The 17,102-nt window shown below is 50.1% G+C and overlaps 1 protein-coding gene across 1 annotated transcript in view; it reads right to left on the bottom strand.

Annotated features, from left to right (window-relative positions):
* Positions 1-13,889, bottom strand: part of LOC116986867 (SLAM family member 5-like) — a 361,696-nt gene extending 347,807 nt beyond the window's left edge. The window contains exons 1-2 of the mRNA XM_033042630.1: positions 13,759-13,889; positions 9,074-9,391 (exon numbers count right to left, since the gene is read on the bottom strand). Coding sequence (XP_032898521.1) covers positions 9,074-9,391; positions 13,759-13,819 — 379 coding nt within the window. The 5' untranslated portion in view covers positions 13,820-13,889. The remainder of the gene's footprint in view (positions 1-9,073; positions 9,392-13,758) is intronic.
* Positions 13,890-17,102: the final 3,213 nt, after the last annotated feature.

Raw genomic sequence — 17,102 nt, 5'->3', positions numbered from 1 at the left:
CCTCCCTCACCCCTCTCTTCCCCTCCCTGTCCCACCCCTTCCCCTACCCCTCTGTCCCTCTTCCACCACTCCCCCGTCCCTCTTCCACCAATCCCGCTACCCCTCCCTCCCTCCCCACTCTTCCACTTCTCTCCCCCTTCTCTCCTCTCCCTCTCCCTCTCCTCAACCCTCGTCCATCCCTCTCTCCCCCACCCCTTCCCTCTCTACCCCACCCCCTTCCCTCTCTCCCCCGCCCCTTTCCCCTCTGTCCCTTTTCCACCACTCCCCCTACCCCTCCCTCTCCCACTTCTCTCCCCTTACCCCACCCTTCTCCCTCCACCACCCGTCTCCCCCTCCCTTCCCTTCTCTCCCCCACCCCTTCCCCTCTGTCCCTCTTCCACCACTCCCCCTGTCCCTCTTCCACCACTCCTGCTACCCCTCTCCCTCTCCCTCCCTCCCTCCCCACTCTTCCACTTACCTCCCGCCCCCACACTCTTTCCCCTCTCTCCCCCCACCCCTCTCCCCCTCCCATCCCACTCTTCCCCTCCCTCCACACTCTTCCTCCCTCTCCCTCCTCATTCCCTTACCGTGCAGTCTCTGTCTTTAAGAAGGAACTACAGATGCTGGAAAATCGAAGGTAGACATAAAAGAAGCTGGATAAACTCAGCGGGTGCGGCAGCATCTATGGAGCGAATTGAATGGTCAACGTTTTTGGCCGACACCCAGAAGAAGGGTTTCGGCCAAAAACGTTGCCCTTTTCCTTCGGTCCATAGATGCTGCTGCACCCGCTGAGTTTATCCAGCTTTTTTGTTGTTGTACCAGCCTCTCTCTCTCTCTGCCCTTTTCTCTTCTCTCGACTCATGCACGCCCGCTCCAACCCCTCCCCCCCCACCTCTCTCCCCCATCCTCTCCTCCCCCTCTTCTCCCCCCCCCCTCCCCCTCTCCCTCTCCACCCTCCTCCTCCCCTTCCTCACAAAATATTTTTTGTGGGGGCGGGTCCTCAGTGTGTGTGACTGTTTGTGGAGGCGGCCACGCGCTCTCCATTCAAGAAGACGCTCATCTGTTTGTGGAGGCGCGTGCTTAGTGTGTGACCAAAGACCTTATAGCGGAGCTCTCCGCTACAAGATCTTTGTGTGTGACGACACACGACCCCCCCTTTGGTGCAGGAGGCGCGCACAGCATCTGAACTCTCAGCGATTATGCGAATTCTTGACTAACTGTCATTCTGACTTTGCTTGTGAAGAGAAAAGTCCTGAATTGCATTTGTCTGATGCAGGAAGATTGTTCCCGATGTTGGGGAAGTCCAGGACAAGCGGGTCACAGTTTAAGGATATAGGGGAAATCCTTTAGTACTGAGATGAGGAAAACATTTTTCACACAGATAGTGGTGAGTCTCTGGAACTCTCTGCCACAGAAGGTAGTTGAGGCCAGTTCATTGGCTATATTTAAGAGGGAGTTAGATGTGGCCCTTGTGACTAAAGGGATCAGGGGGTATGGAGAGAACGCAGGTTCTCCCTCCCTCCCCCCACCCCTCTCTCTTCCCCTCCCTTCCCCTCTCTCCCCCACCCCTTCCCCTCTGTCCCTCTTCCACCACTCCCCCGTCTCTCTTCCACCACTCCCGCTACCCCTCTACCCCTCCCTCCCTCCCCACTCTTCCACTTCTCTCCCCTTCTCTCCTCCCCTCTCCCTCATCACCCCTCTCCCTCTCCCATCCCTCTCTCCCCCACCCCCCTTCCCTCTCTACCCCACCCCCTTCCCTCTCCCCCCCACCCCCTTCCCCCTATCCCTCTTCCATCACTCCCCCTACCCCTCTCCTCCTCCCTCCCCACTCTGCCACTTCTCTCCCCTTCCCCTCCACTCTCCCTCCCCACTCTTTCCCCACCCCTCTCCCCCTCCCTCCCTCCTCCCTCCTCCCCATCTCCCCCATCCCCCTCCCCCACATCTCTCTCACCATCTCTCACCCCCTACCCCGCTCTCCTTTCTTTCCCAAATCTATCCAGTTTCCTCCTCCTCCTCTCCCCTCCCTCCCCTTTTCTCACCCCCCCCCCCCCCCCACGCAAACGCCGTTGGGGAAACAGACCCAACGGGTCTGCACTTGGTCTAGTATATTACTAAATCCAAGATCTTGACCACTTTTGACTTTCTGTTTCGTGATTTCCGAGAGAACGCCACCATTTACGGCCGTTAATTTTGGCCACCTCGCTCAGAGTCCTCCTCTGGACTGGAGGATTTTTCTCATCGATGAAAAATCAGAGTTATTAATGTTTTAAAAAATGTCACCATTCTCTCTGCTGCCCCCACTAACGGCAGGGGGGAGGGACTATAAAACCCGGAAGTGTCATGCCTCACTCAATCTCTGCAAGATGGAGGAAGCGAGAGGGTCACGGCTCTCTGAGCTGTGACTAACTCGACGGAGAGTCCCCTCGATGTGGTTGTAAAATGGTTGCCAAATTGTTGGCCTTGCCTTTTAAAAAGTGTTCAGAAAATGGATTGATTGTAAAGTGGCTGCCAAATTCTTTGCCTTGCCTTTTCAAAAGTTTGTGTTCAGAAAATGGGTTGGTTGTAAAGTGGTCACCAAAATGCCTGTCTTGGTTTTTAAAATTGTTGCAACAGTTTTCGGATGGATAAAGCGTGAATAAACATTTAATTAAACCAGGACTATGCAGAAGGCATAGTGAAGATGTTGTTGAATAATTCAAGAGAGCTGGCTGCTCTATGGTGTGTGTGTTTGTTGGACGTTATTTAAAGCACGTTTTTGCTTCAGAAGCAGCAGCCTCTACAGGAGACTTTAAACGTTTGAATCATTCAGTTTACACACTGGATGTTTTACCACGTTCTGAAGTTACTTGGCGTTTTAGTAGTGTGTGTGTGTGTGTGTGTGTGTGTGTGTGTGAGAGAGTCTGTGTCTGTGTGTGTGTGTGAGTCTGTGTGTGTGTGTGTGAGTCTGTGTGTGTGTGAGTGTCTGTGTGAGGTGGAGGGTGTGTGTGATCAACAAATAACAAATAGTACAAATAATATAGTCGTTCGCAGTTCAAGGCTTATTCGTTATGTTAAATAGCCTGATGGCTGTCAGGAAGAAGCTGTTTCTCAATGTGGATGTTACAGTTTTCAGTTTACAAAAGTCGGACGTGGCTCCAGAAGTTGGTCATGAGTCAGTCAGTCCACAAGCCGTGATTCAGTCTGTCAGTCCAGAGGCCATGAGTGAGTCAGTGAGTCAGTGCAGAGACCATGAGTTAGTCCCAAGGCAGTGAGTCCAGAGGCCATGAGTGGGTTGCTCACCGCACCCCCCCCCCCCCCCCCTGCGATCCCCACCTCAAGACGCTGCCCTCCGCCTGGCTATAGGATGCTCCCCCTCCTGAAGCCGCCCCATCTCCAGCTGCAGGATACCCCCTCCCTCAACAGCCGACGAGAGCCCCCACCTGAAGCCGTCTCCCTCCCTCGGCTGCAGGACGTTTGCCAGCCCCCACTGCACCCGACAGCGCCGCCTCAAAAAAATGTTTTGCACAAATTTTTCAGTGAGACCAGAGGATTGAGAATTACAATAAATTACAATCGCACAATCTCTCTATTTTAAAATTGTCTCTTTTTTTTTATCAACAGCAAATAGCCATCAAGAGGCAGTGAGCAGCAGAACACAACAAGAGACACAACAAGAAAGAACTTAATAATTCTCATCTTTAACATTTAAATTGTTCTTATATTTTAAGAGTCATTCACATTTTAAACTTTAATAAATCCTTTTTCCACTTTTCATGCCTGCGTGTGCTTCATCACAATGGGAGCCTAATAGGCAGGAATGGCTGCTCTGTGGGAGAGCCGCTAAGAGTGCATGGAGGGAGGTTGTGGGGAGATGGACTGAATGCGTTGGGGGGAGGGGAATGGCAAGGAGCAGAGTGAGGGGATGAAGGGAGGAGGGGTGACTGAATGAACTGCCACCACACCAGCCGTGAGTAACTGCACTGCCAGCCCACCAGCCGTGAGTAAGTGAACTGCCAGCCCACCAGCTGTGTGACTAAACTGCCAGCCCAGCAGCCGTGAGTGACTGCACTGCCAGCCCACCAGCCGTGAGGAAGTGAACTGCCAGCCCACCAGCTGTAAGTGACTGAACTGCCAGCCACCAACCGTGAGTGACTGCACTGCCAGCCTGCCAGCCCTGAGTAAGTGAACTGCCAGCCCACCAGCTGTAAGTGACTGAACTGCCAGCCCACCAGCCCTGAGTAAGTGAACTGCCAGCCATCCAGCCAAGACTCACTGAACTGCCAGCCCAATAATTCATTCAGTCCACCCTCTCCACCTTCTCTCTCTCACAGAGTCTGTCACCTGTTTTGGGCACAATTTCTAGCAGTTTCTCAGCTGCCAGCCTGCCAGGTCTCAGTGACTGTACTGCCAGACCTCAGTGACTGAGCGCCAGCCCAATAATCCATTCAGCCTATAATGTCCATACTAGCCCTCTGGAAACCAGACCCTTCGGCCCACACCCATTCTAGCGCAACAGAAAGCCCTCCCCCCCCCCCCCCCCAACTGGCCAGCAATATTAGAATTGGTGGAGTGGTGGAATATTGCGTTGGGTGACCAGTATGATGCTGAGACCCAACTGGTCCCACTTAGTCTAGTCCTTTAATAATTACCTTATGTCCACATCATAACTTACTTTCCTATGTTTCGGGCCTTTTACACGAGTCATGTTAAAATTCATATACTAGTGGAGTCTCCAGAACAAGCTCTATGGTAATATTATATGTTGTCCATTTATTCCTACTCTGTCCTGTTATCCTGCCAGTCTTCTGTTCATTCCAACACAAATCCTGCTGCACTACAAGCTTTTATTTTCTTCAATAACTTTTAGACAATAGACAATAGGTGCAGGAATAGGCCATTTGGCCCTTCGAGCTAGCACCGCCATTCAATGTGATCATGGCTGATCATCCCCAATCAGTACCCCGTTCCTGCCTTCTCCCCATATCCCCTGACTCCGCTATCTTTGAGCCCTATCTAACTCCCTCTTGAAAGCATCCAGAGAACCTGCCTCCACCGCCCTCTGAGGCAGCGAATTCCACACACTCACCACTCTCTGTGAGAAAAAATGTTTCCTCGTCTCTGTTCTAAATGGCCTACTCCTTATTCTCAAACTCTGACCCCTGGACTCCCCCAACATCGGGAACATGTTTCCTGCCTCTCGTATGTCCAAGCCCTTAACAATCTTATATGTTTCAATGAGAAGCCCATTCATCCTTCTAAACTCCAGAGTGTACAAGCCCAGCTGCTCCATTCTCTCAGCATATGACAGTCCCGCCATGCCGGGAATTAACTTGGAAACCTATGCTGCACTCCCTCAATAGCAAGAATGTCCTTCCTCAAATTAGGGGACTTAAACTGCACACAATGGAACATCTCCATCAAATGCCTAAAGGGGCTGTCATACAAGCATGCAACTGCATGCGGCAAGCGCGACCTAACGTGATTGCTTGAGCCGTACGGCCTCGCGGGGCCGGTCCCACTTCGATCGCCGGAGCCGCATGGAGTTGTGCGGAGCTGGTCCCGACATCCCGGCCTCCGAAAAACTGACACTGTCCAAAAATTCCGTGCGGCAACGGCCTGCCGGCCCGCAGCCGCCTTGAGGCCTAACATATTTCGCATAGATTCCATTTGCAATTTCACTTTATGTATTTTGGACACACCCAAGCTTGCAGATCTGTTCAGCATGATGTTGAATAAAAGTCTGGAATTCTACCGTTCCAGCATGGAATTTTTTCTCTCTTCTGTAATTCATCTCCTATTTGCACCTTCTACAGTCAGGTTCTGTTCACGAAACAAGTATTCACCATCTCTCAGCCAGCACCACCATCGCCTCTGTTATGTGGGTCTCTCTGTCGCTATCTTCTTGGTTCTTGGTTTCTTGGTCCTCCAAAATATTCCAAATGGAATTTAAACTGGAGGTGGTGAAGGGAGGGATTCAATCATGGATGATTGAACCTGGGGATTTTATCCAGATGCAGGGTTTTCTTCGCTTCTACAAATGGTCCCTGTGTCCCTTATGCACCTGAGTGTGAACCAGCCCAGACCGGTCCTGAACCTGGTCCAACAGTGTTAGCCCTGGGACTGTGATGGGCACAGACCCAGACTGGGATAGCATGCCGTGTTCCAGAGTGAATCCAGCACCCTGCAGATCCTGGGTCACACACCCTCTCCCCCAAAGAGACTGAAACAGTTCACAAATCGGGGGTGTAAGTAGCAAGTTATTCCCAGTCTTGTGATGGGACACATTCCGAGAGGGTAACCAAGGAGTCAGAATGAGGAAAATGTCACAAGTGACAGAGCAGAGATCTGGGGCTGCAGAGTCAACTTCACTGAAAGCAGATACATTGGTAGAAAGGGCAGGGAAATCTCCTGATCACTGACCCCCATCCTCAGCAGATGAAATAGCTCTACCCCATGTTGGACCACACTTAAAAAGTGTCCCGAGACCAGCAAAGGCCAGAATGTCCTCTAGGTGGGGATTTCAATGTCCAACATGGGAGTGGGTTGGTAGCACCTCCACAGACTGGGCCGCCGACTCCTGACGGACAGGCAGGCCATGGTGGACTGCGACCAGGAATAATCTGGCCTGACCTGGCCATCCCCAGGCTACCAGCAGGAGCACCTGTCCCTAACACCAATGATGAGACTTCCCACTGTACAGTCCTTGTGGAGACAAGTCTGGTCTTCACACCGAAGGCTCATCCCCATCATATTGTGTGGCACCTACAATTGAGCTCAGTGGGAGAGGCTCAGAAGAGATCATGCAGCTGACAACTGGGGTCCATGCGGTCCTGTGGACAGCAACAGAACTGTCCACCACGTGGTCTGTAACCTCATAGTTCACGCCCCCATTCCTGTCACCGAGGGGGTCAGCCCTGGTTCACTGAGGAGCGCAGAGGACATGAAGAAGCAGCACCAGGTGAAGATAAACACAATGAGGTGCCAGCCTGGTGAAGCTGCGACAGAGGACGAATTGTGAGCTCATCAGCAACAAAAGCCGCAAAAAAAGAGCTGAGGGACTTCACACCCTATGGCTCAGGTCAAAGCTCTGGTCCTACTACATCTGGACATGAATAGTGGTGGACAATTCAATAGCTCATCGAATGCAGCAGCCAAAATAGCATCCCCATCCTCAGCGATGATGTGACCCAGCATGTGAGTGCTGGAGACAAGGCTGATCATTTACAACCGTGTTCAGTCAGAGTGCTGAAGTGGATGATCTCTGATCTTCTGAGAGCCTACCGTCACAGAAACCAGTGATCAGACAATTTAGTTGACTCAATGTAAGATCATGTTTATAAGTTATAGGAGCAGAATTAGCCCATTTGGCCCATCAAGTCTAAGGCGCCATCTAATCACAGTTGATCTATCTTTCCCTCAAACTCATTCTCCTGCCTTCTCCCCATAACCCCTGACACCTGTACTAATCAAGAATATATCAATCTCCACCTTAAAAATATCCATTGACTTGGCCTCCAAAGCCTCCTGTGACAGATTCATCACCTTCTGACAAAATTTATTCCTCATCATTTCCTTTCTAAAGTATGTACTTTTATTCTGAGGCTATGGCCTTGGGTCCTGGACTCAATCATTAATGGAAACATCTTCTCCACATCCAGTCTATCCAGGAAACAGCAGAGAGCCCCTATACATATCCCGCTCCAAGCAACATCCCTGCTATAGTACTGAAGACCTGTACTCCTGAAGTAGTGGCACGTCTGGCCAAGTTGTTTTTGCAACATTGGCATCCAGTAACAATGTGGAAAATTCCCCTCATGTTTGCTGTTCAAAAACAGGATGAATCCAATCAGCTGATCACCTTCCAATTGGTCTACTCTTGATCATCAGCAAAGTGAGAGAAGCTATTGTTGACACTTTTTATATGCAGCACTTACTCACCAATAACCTGCTCACTGAAGCTGAAGATCTCATCACGGCTTTGGTCTAAGACTGGAACGAAAAGCTGAGTTGCAGAGATAAGGCGAGGCTGACTGTCCTCAACATCAACGCATTGTTTGACTGAGTCTGACATTAGGGACCCCTTGTAAAACTAAAGTCAACGAAAATCCAGGGTTAACACTCTGACGTGGAGTCACACCTCACACGGAGGAAGATGGTTGTGGTCATTGGAGGTCAGTCAACCCAGCCACAGGTCATCACTGCAGGTGTTCCTCAGGGCAGTATCCTGGGCTCAACCAGTTGCTTCATCAATGACCTTCCTGGCATCGCAACGTTTGACTGATGATGGCACAATGTTCAGTTCCATTGTCAACTCAACTGCATGCAGCAGGACCCAGAGAATATTCAGGCACGGGCTGCTAAGTGGGAAGTTTGCAACCACGTGATGGAAGTGTCAGCAGGAGACAGCCCAGTGCTTGAGACTCAATGATTCTCCCAGCAGCAAGTCCCACATCGTCAAAACAACGGAACAGCAACTCAACAATACTAATTACACATACTCTGTGGCTATTGGAGAAAGTTTGAGGCTGGGTATCCCGTATCCTGACACTGTGACCTTTCCCCATTTACAGGACATGTCAGGAGTGTAAGGGAATACTCTTCAAATACCTGGGTGAGTGCAGCTCCAACATCACTCGATAAGTTGTTATTACCGCAACTGAAGCAGCTGTTTAATCAGATCCCTACCCACTTCCCTAAATACTCCCACCCTCTGCCAGCCTAAGCACTTCCTCCCCCATCCTAACATCATCCTTCTGCCATTCTAAGCACTCCCACCACCACCCCAAGCACTCCCTCTGTCCAATCCCTAACCAATCCATCCCTCCATCAGTGTGGGTGCTGTGCTTGTCATTCCAGAAAATTCACCAGGGAGTCTGACGTTGACGGTTCGATGCTTCACCACGGCCCCTGTCCCAATGATAAGGGATGTGGTGGTCCTGTCCCCCAGCCTGGCACTGCTCCAGTCCCACTACACTGGGACTGTGACGCCCACTATGCACACTGGCAGTCAGTGGGGTTCAGTAAACTGGGGAACGCACAGGATCTGCCCTCGCCCATTAATTAGAGCGGTTCAGGAGCCGGTGAAAGCCGGGACGTCCGCGGCAGTCTCACTCACCGTACACCTCCAGTCGGACTCTCGCCGAAGTTTTACCTCCTGAACGTGTAACAACAAGCATCTCGTAATCACCAGCGTCCTCTCTCCGTAGATCACGGATTTTCAGACTGAAGTTCCCGCGGTGAAGAGTTACCCGTCCCTTGTAATTGGTGGTCTTGTAATCAATAGTCTCATCCGAGTACGTCGCTATCATGGTTCTGGGTGATGTCCGGCTCCACTCAACGCTGCCAACATTCGGTGCAGCTGTGATCCCAGCAGGTAAGGAGACCGAGTGTCCCCGAGCTCCGGTCACGGTGCCGGCGGCGGCCCCAGTCCCAGCTGAGGAGACAAGAGAGGCAGTCAGCAGGAGAGCTCAGTGACTGGAGGAGGAATCGGAGCTGGGAGAATCACAGAGCACAGGTGCAGGCCATGCGGCCCATCGTCTGGCTCTCGGCTCTGTTAGAGACCCGGCCCACAGTTCCTACATCACATAGTGAGCCCACGGGGGGAACAGAGTGAACACTCTCTGCACCCGGGGCTGAGGAAGGAAGTTACTGCCTGCAGCCAGATATCGATGGATGGGTCAGGGGGTACAGACACGACAAATGGGACCTGGTCTGAAAAAGAAGGGGGATGGGGTGAGTTTGGAGAGAGTGAACATGGTGGAGGAACGGGGTAAATGGGAGGGTGTGAGTGATATGGTGGGCACAAGGAACAGACCCCTGGAGTGCACTTACACAGATCCCTGAAGGAGGAAGTAAGGACAGGTGGGTGACTGAATACTACACAAGAAACGATCAAAAGGTGAGAGCACACGATCCAGGGAAAATTGGCAAATCGGAATGCAAAATTATCTGGGTGATTGGATGCAGAAGATATTGGTAGAGGGTTGGTTTTGTTATTGGAACCCTGTGACCAGTCGTGTACTGCAGGGATTGTTGTTGGGATTCATACTCCCTGTGTACAATAAAAATGTTTAATTCGTAAGTTTGCAGATGACACAAAAAAAAATCTGTGGTGTCTTTGATTGGAGCATAGTCATAGACTCCAGAATATACTGTTCAGTTGTTAAGATGGGCAGAGCGATTACAGGTGGAATTTGTTCCTAATAGGTGCTAAATTAGATATTTTGGGAAGAGTTATAGAATTAGAACATATTAAGAATGGTAAGGGTCATAAGGAGTGTTGAAACACAGAGGGATCTTGATATACTAGTCCAAGGATCTCTACAGGTAGCAGCATAGGTGGATATGGTGGTGAAGCTATACGGAATATTTGCCTTCATTGGTTGAACACGGATTCACATAGTCCTGTAGATTTTCCTCTGACCCCCCCCCCCCCCCCCGAGGTGAGCACAGAGCTGGTCGGGGGGGGGGGAGTCTATAGACTGGGCAATGTTTAGGGACTCGGCAACATTTCTTTATGAAGTCATTACAGACTTCATAAAGAAATGTGTGGAGGACTGCATCCGAACAAAAAGTGTTTCCCAATCAGAAGCCTTGGATGAACTATGAGAACCGCACTCTTCTGAAGAACAGACACCGGGCATTCATGTCTGATGATACAATGATCTACAAGAAGTCCAGATACAACCTTGGTAAGGCCATCAAAAAGGCCAAAAGCGACTTCTGCTCCAAACTGAAGGATGACAGATGTTCGGCAGCTGTGGCGGGGCTTGAATGCAATCACCTCCTACAAGGCGAGATTAGGAGGCAGCTCGAATGTCAGCGAAACATCACTCCCTGACGAGCTCAATGCGTTTTACGCACGCTTTGATAGGGAGAACACTGGTGTGCCTTCTCGAGCCCCCATTCGCTGGGATGGTATTTCAATCACAGTCACAGAGGCCGAGGTCAGAAAATCCTTCAGAGGGGTGAACCCTCGAAAAGTGCCTGGACCTGAACCCGGTCATGTTCTAAAAACCTGTGCGGACCATCTGGCTGTAGTTTTTACGGACATTTTCAACCTCTCACTTCTGAGGTCTGAAGTTCCCACCTGCTTTAAAAGGGCATCAATTATACCGGTGCCCAAGAAGAGCAAGGTGACGTGCCTCAATGACTATCGACCAGTGGCATTAACGTCTGTGGTGATGAAGTGCTTTGAGAGGTTGATCATGGCGCAAATCAACTCCTACCTTGACAAAAACCTGGACCCTCTGCAGTTCGCTTACCGCCACAACAGATCAACGGTGGCTCTCCACTCCGCTCTGGACCACTTGACCAACAAAAACTCATATGTCAGGCTGTTATTCATTGATTACAGCTCGGCATTTAATACAATCATCCCCTCCAAGCAGGTTACCAAACTTGCATAACTGGGTCTCTGTGCATCCCTCTGCAATTGGATCCTCGACTTCCTCATTCACAGACCACAGTCAGTTCGTATTGGTGGAAATGTGTCGGCCTCGAAAACAATCAGCACGGGAGCACCCCAAGGCTGCGTGCTTAGCCCCCTGCTGTACTCACTCTATACTCATGACTGCGTTGCCGATCATAGTGCGAACTCCATCATCAAGTTTGCTGACGACACCATTGTTGTGGGACGTATCACTGATAGGGACAAGTCAGAGTACAGAAGTGAGATCGACCGACTGACCAAATGGTGCCAGCACAATAACCTGGCCCACAACACCAGCAAAACCAAGGAACTGATTGTGGACTTTGGAAGGGGACCCACAGTCCCGTTTATGTCACCGGGTCGATGGTGGAGAGGGTCAAGAGCTTCAAATTCCTGGGCATGCATATCTCTGAGAACACTGACGCAATCATAAAGAAAGCACATCAGCGCCTCTACTTCCTGAGAAGATTACTGAGAGTCGGTTTGTCAAGGAGGACTCTCTCTAACTTCTAGAGGTGCACAGTAGAGAGCATGCTGACTGGTTGCATCGTGGCTTGGTTCGGAAACTTGAGCGCCCTGGAGCGGAAAAGACTGCAAAAAGTAGTAAACACTGCCCAGTCCATCATCGGCTCTGACCTCCTGTCCAATGAGGGGATCTATCATAGTCGCTGCCTCAAAAAGACTGGCAGCATCATCAAGGACCCACACCATCCGGGCCATACACTCATCTCCTCACTACCTTCAGGTAGAAGGTACAGGAGCCTGAAGACTGCAACGACCAGGTTCAGGAATAGCTACTTCCCCACAGCCATCAGGCTATTAAACTTGGCTCGGACAAAACTTTGAACATTAATAGCCCATAATCTGTTTATTTGCACCTATTCAGTTTATTTATTCATGTGTGTATATATGTATACAATAGTATATGGACACACTGATCTGTTCTGTACTCGTGCCTACTATGTTGTGGTGTGCTAAAGCAAAGCAAGAATTTCATTGTCCTATCAGGGACACATGACAATAAACTCTCTTGAACTCGTGAACACTTTGTATCATTGTTTCTTTTTTTTTGTAAACCAGCATTTGCAGTTCCTTATATCTCCATACCAGAGGTGTCAGAGGTTATGGGGGTAAAGGTAGCAGAATGAGGTTAGCAGGGAGAGATAGATCAGCCATGATTGAATGACGGAATAGACTTGATGGGCCGAATGGCCTTATTCTACTATCACATGACCTTACGGCCATAGATCTTCTTTACACTTGATCGACTTGTGTTGCCACTTTCAGGGAGTTGTGGATTTGGACCCCAAAATCCCTCAATACATCAATACTGTTAAGGGCCTTGCAATTAACAATATACTTTTCCCTGACATTGGTCCTCCCTAAATGTAACGCCTCATACTTGCTTATTTAGATCAAACCACATGCCATTTCTCTGCCCATTTCTGTAGTTGATCTATATTCTGCTGTAATCTTTGACACCTTCCTCACTGTCTGCAACTCCACCAATATAAATATATATAATATTAAACACCCAATAGCGATCCAACACAGATCCTTTTGGAACTCCATTGGACACAGACCTCCAGCCAGAATAACACTCTTCCCCCACAACCTTCTGCCTTCTATGAGTGAGCCAGTTCTGAATCTGAATGTCCAAATCACTGTGGATCCCATGAATCTTAAATCAGGCCCTTCATCCCAGTGCTACGAAACTACCTGGTGTGAGGAACATTCTGTTATTAGACAGTTCACTTGGAGTTGGAGTTCATTACTGTTATCCATCAGAGCTGATAGTCTGAATGCCAAGAGCCCTGTAGAAGTCAGAAGCTTCTGTCTGGGTGCAATGGGCTGGTTCTGATAGGGAGGGGTGTTTGGTCAAACATTGCATCAAATGGTGGCAGGAAGTGGTGCAGGCTCAGAACACTTTGCTGAACAAGAAGTATGTGAAGCGAAAAATAGAGCTGGACTGGGGATGTAAAGCTAGAGTAGTGGAATGGGTAGAGGGGGAGGTTGTTGAAGGAAGAGAGGGAGAGAGGGAGGGAGAGAGATAGCAAGGCACAACTGGCAATACAATGTTAACTACAGAGAGAGGTTTGTAGAGATGTCAGGAACCAACAGAAAGTGACAGAACTGGAGAAAGAGGCACAGAAATATAACATCAGCAGAATGGAAGAGGGGCTGTGAATGACAGAGGGATGGAATGAGAGACCAGTTTGTCCCACCTTTATGACAGTGTGACAGCATTTGGGATAGCATAAAGCCAGGAAATTACCACAATGGGTTGAATGGCCTTTATATGCACTGAAAACCTGCACAAGCCTCACACTCATCGATAACCAGAGTTGATCATTAATATCTGTACTTACCTACACAGATGCCCATGAGGGATGCACAGAGTAGGAAGGGGATCCTCCTCAAAGAAAACATCTTGAAGTGATGTTTCAGCGCTGCGAGATTTATAATAAGAGTGAAAAGATCAGGAACTGACTTCTCCTCAGACCCGCCTGTGATAGGGTAATAGGCAGCATGTTCTGCATGTGACATAGGATACATACAGGGAAGAAACACATTGCACTGACCTCTTCCGTACCAACATTCTGACTTGTTTGCTTTTTCATTTTGTTTTAATTAGAATCTCTATCTCAGTCTCTATGCATCGGCTGCTCTCTCAGACTCATGGACCCTATTTTTGTGACTCTCTACATATGTGACTCTCTCTACATCATTGCATGTAACTCTCTATACACACATCCACACACAGTCCTGTTCTCTCTCCCTGTTTCTTTTTTACTTCCAATCTCTCTTTTTTTTCCTTTTCAAAAACCTTTATTCGACAATCGTATGATACAACATATCAAAACATAATCAGAAATTACACTATAACAAATAATCATTATAGTACAACAGTGCATTCATTGTTTACAATACTCTCAACCACACGCGGTGATCAGCGCCCACGCCTCCAAAGTCCCCGTGGACACCGCGTGTTCCCTCTCCAGGGACACATGTGCACGGACGTAGGCCCTTAAAGAGGGACAGGCAGCCGACTCTAACCTGACCATTGACCGCCCGCTGCCTGGACCCACGAATGGCCATCTTGGCCAGGCCCAGGAGCAAACCGACAGGGAAATCCCCCCCCCCCCTCCCGATCGGCTCTCGTCACTCCGTGCCCTATGTCCAAACACTAGAATCGTGGGACTAAAATGCACCCAGAACTTGAGGAACAACCCCTTCAGATATTGGTACAGGGGCAGTAACCTCTCATGTACACATGGAACACGGTCTCCTCCTCACCGCAGAAAATACATGCGGCGGACGAGCCCGTGAGCCGACTCAAAAGTAAATTACATGCCACCGCTCTGTGCAGCACTCTCCACCCCAGGTCCCCAATGTAAAGGCCGTCCGAAGGGGGGGGGTGCATTGGGTGCGACCGCACCCTCCCACCCCCATCCCACCCCCATCCCATCCCATCCCATCCCACCACAAAATTCAGGAAATTCTGGTTCCGGCGTGACCTTTGAAAAAAATATTTGCGACCATCCGCGCCTGCGCAGTGGGGGGAAGCTGGTGACAAACGACGCAGAAGCGACGCAAAATGACGCCGTCTCTCCGCGCGTGCGCAGTGGGCGGGATGAGATCGCCGCCATTTTCAATGCATCGCTTCGATGCTCCGGGCCTAGTTTGGGTGAGTAGGACCGTGAAATATTGCGTTGTGTTGCGGGGAGGGGGAATCTGTTTGTTTTATATCGGGGGTGTTAAACTGCCCGCGAAAGGTCCAATCCGACCCGCGGGATGATTTGGGGTAAAAAAGGAGATCCCGTTTCTCCGGGCGGGAAGCGGGAACGACTGACTGAACCCGGTCCTGGCAGCGGCCGTGACCCGACAACAGGCGCTGCTCCGGCCGGGTCTACGCCCCCCCCCTCCTCCCCCCTCCTCGCCTTTAACACCCCTCGCCGGGCCCTCGTCACGGGCCAACGCTTCCCCCACCCGCCGGGCCCTCGCACCCGCCCCGACAGTCCCTCGCCCCCCACCATCGCCTTTGTCCAAGTGAATGACGGGTCCCGCACAGCAGCAACAGTGGCGATGGCGGCTCCACATCCTTCTGCACCCTGCCCGCCCTCATACCCTCCTGCATGCCGAGGCTGGGAGGAGGGAAAGAAGGGGGAGGTCCCCTACCGCCGTCTGAAGCACCTGCACCGCTCGGCCCCGCACCTTCCTGAGGAGGAGGTCCCAACTGCCCCCCCTTTTGGTGGTGGGCAGGGACGGGCTGCGGGGCGATGATGCCGGTGTTGTCCGAGGAGCGCTGACCTTCCTTCCTCCTCACCTCCTCGTCTGCCCCTTCCTCTCTCTCTCTCTTGCACCCCCCCCCCCTTATCTTGGGACCCATCCTCTCCACCCCACACTGATCCCAATTCCCCATCTATTCAGTCCTCACTGCCATCCCCTGTGCTCCCCTCCCCATCTACCACCCCTCCCCCATCTATTCATCCTGCACTGATCTCCCTATCCACCTCGCATTGGTTCTCCTGCCACCCCATCCATCCATCCATCCTACACTAGTCCCCCAATTCATCCTGTACTGAACCTCTTCCCATCCATCCTGCACTGTCGCCTCCATTCATCCTGCACGGATCTCCCATTCATCCTGCACAGATCCCCGATCCACACTGTACTGACCCACCCCCATTCATCCTGTACTGACCCACCCATTCATCCTGCACTGATCCCCCCCATCCATCCTGTACTGATTACCCCCATCTATCCCGTACTCCCCCACTGACATCCCCCGCACTCTCCCCTCACAATTTTACCTACTCAACCAACACACACTAATTCTCCTGCCTCAATCCATCCATTCTGCACCGATTGCCTTCTTACCCCCCCCCCCCATCTATCCATCCCGTACTGATTCACCCACACCCCCCCCCCCCTGACCCTACTGCGTTGGAAATGTCTTCAGAGCGAACATTGACAATGTTTGATAATGGAATGCAGTCAAATGTGTTTTAATTCTCAATGTTATTATTTGTTTTAATCTATAATGATGGATTAATTAAATTGTGAACAAGTGAAACATTAAAACCGCAATGTACAATTGTCACTGCTACCGTTGACACGTTATTACAGAAATCATTTTAACGGCAAATCAATGCTCTTAATATGTAGTATCAGTACTGTAATTATTTATTGAGCAACATTCACAGCTCTACGGTGGATTTATCCAAGTTTTACTTCTACAGTTGGTCATATACATCACGAATTTGGTCTGGAGATATTTCTGTTGCAATTTTACCGTTAATTCTGGTGTCCCTTGTCCGTAATCGGCCACCAGGTGGGGCAGGTTGACAGAGCAATTAATAAAGTAAATAGGATGATGGACAATAACAGAGACATTAATATTAAAATTTTGCCATATAATATAATACATCGCATCGGCGGCGGAGCTGCGCGTCTCGAGTAAGGAGGCCCGACTATGGGTGGACATGGGGATGGGACTGGACTTTGTGCCTTTCCCCACAATGGGAACCATTGTGGGGGGATGTTTTGATGTATCTATCTGAAACTATCTATTACTGTTATGTTGTATTCTTTTTTTATGTGCTGCATGGCAAAAAGAATTTCAAAAAGAATTTCACTACACCGAAAGGTGTATGTGACAAAATAAATTTGAAATCTTGAAATCTTGAAATCTTAATACATTGTTGGGATC

The sequence above is a fragment of the Amblyraja radiata genome, chromosome 24 (genome assembly GCF_010909765.2).
Source record: "Amblyraja radiata isolate CabotCenter1 chromosome 24, sAmbRad1.1.pri, whole genome shotgun sequence".
NCBI lineage: Eukaryota > Metazoa > Chordata > Chondrichthyes > Rajiformes > Rajidae > Amblyraja > Amblyraja radiata.
The sequence above is the reverse complement of the archived record's forward strand: the minus strand, read 5'-3'. Positions and strand labels throughout refer to the sequence as shown.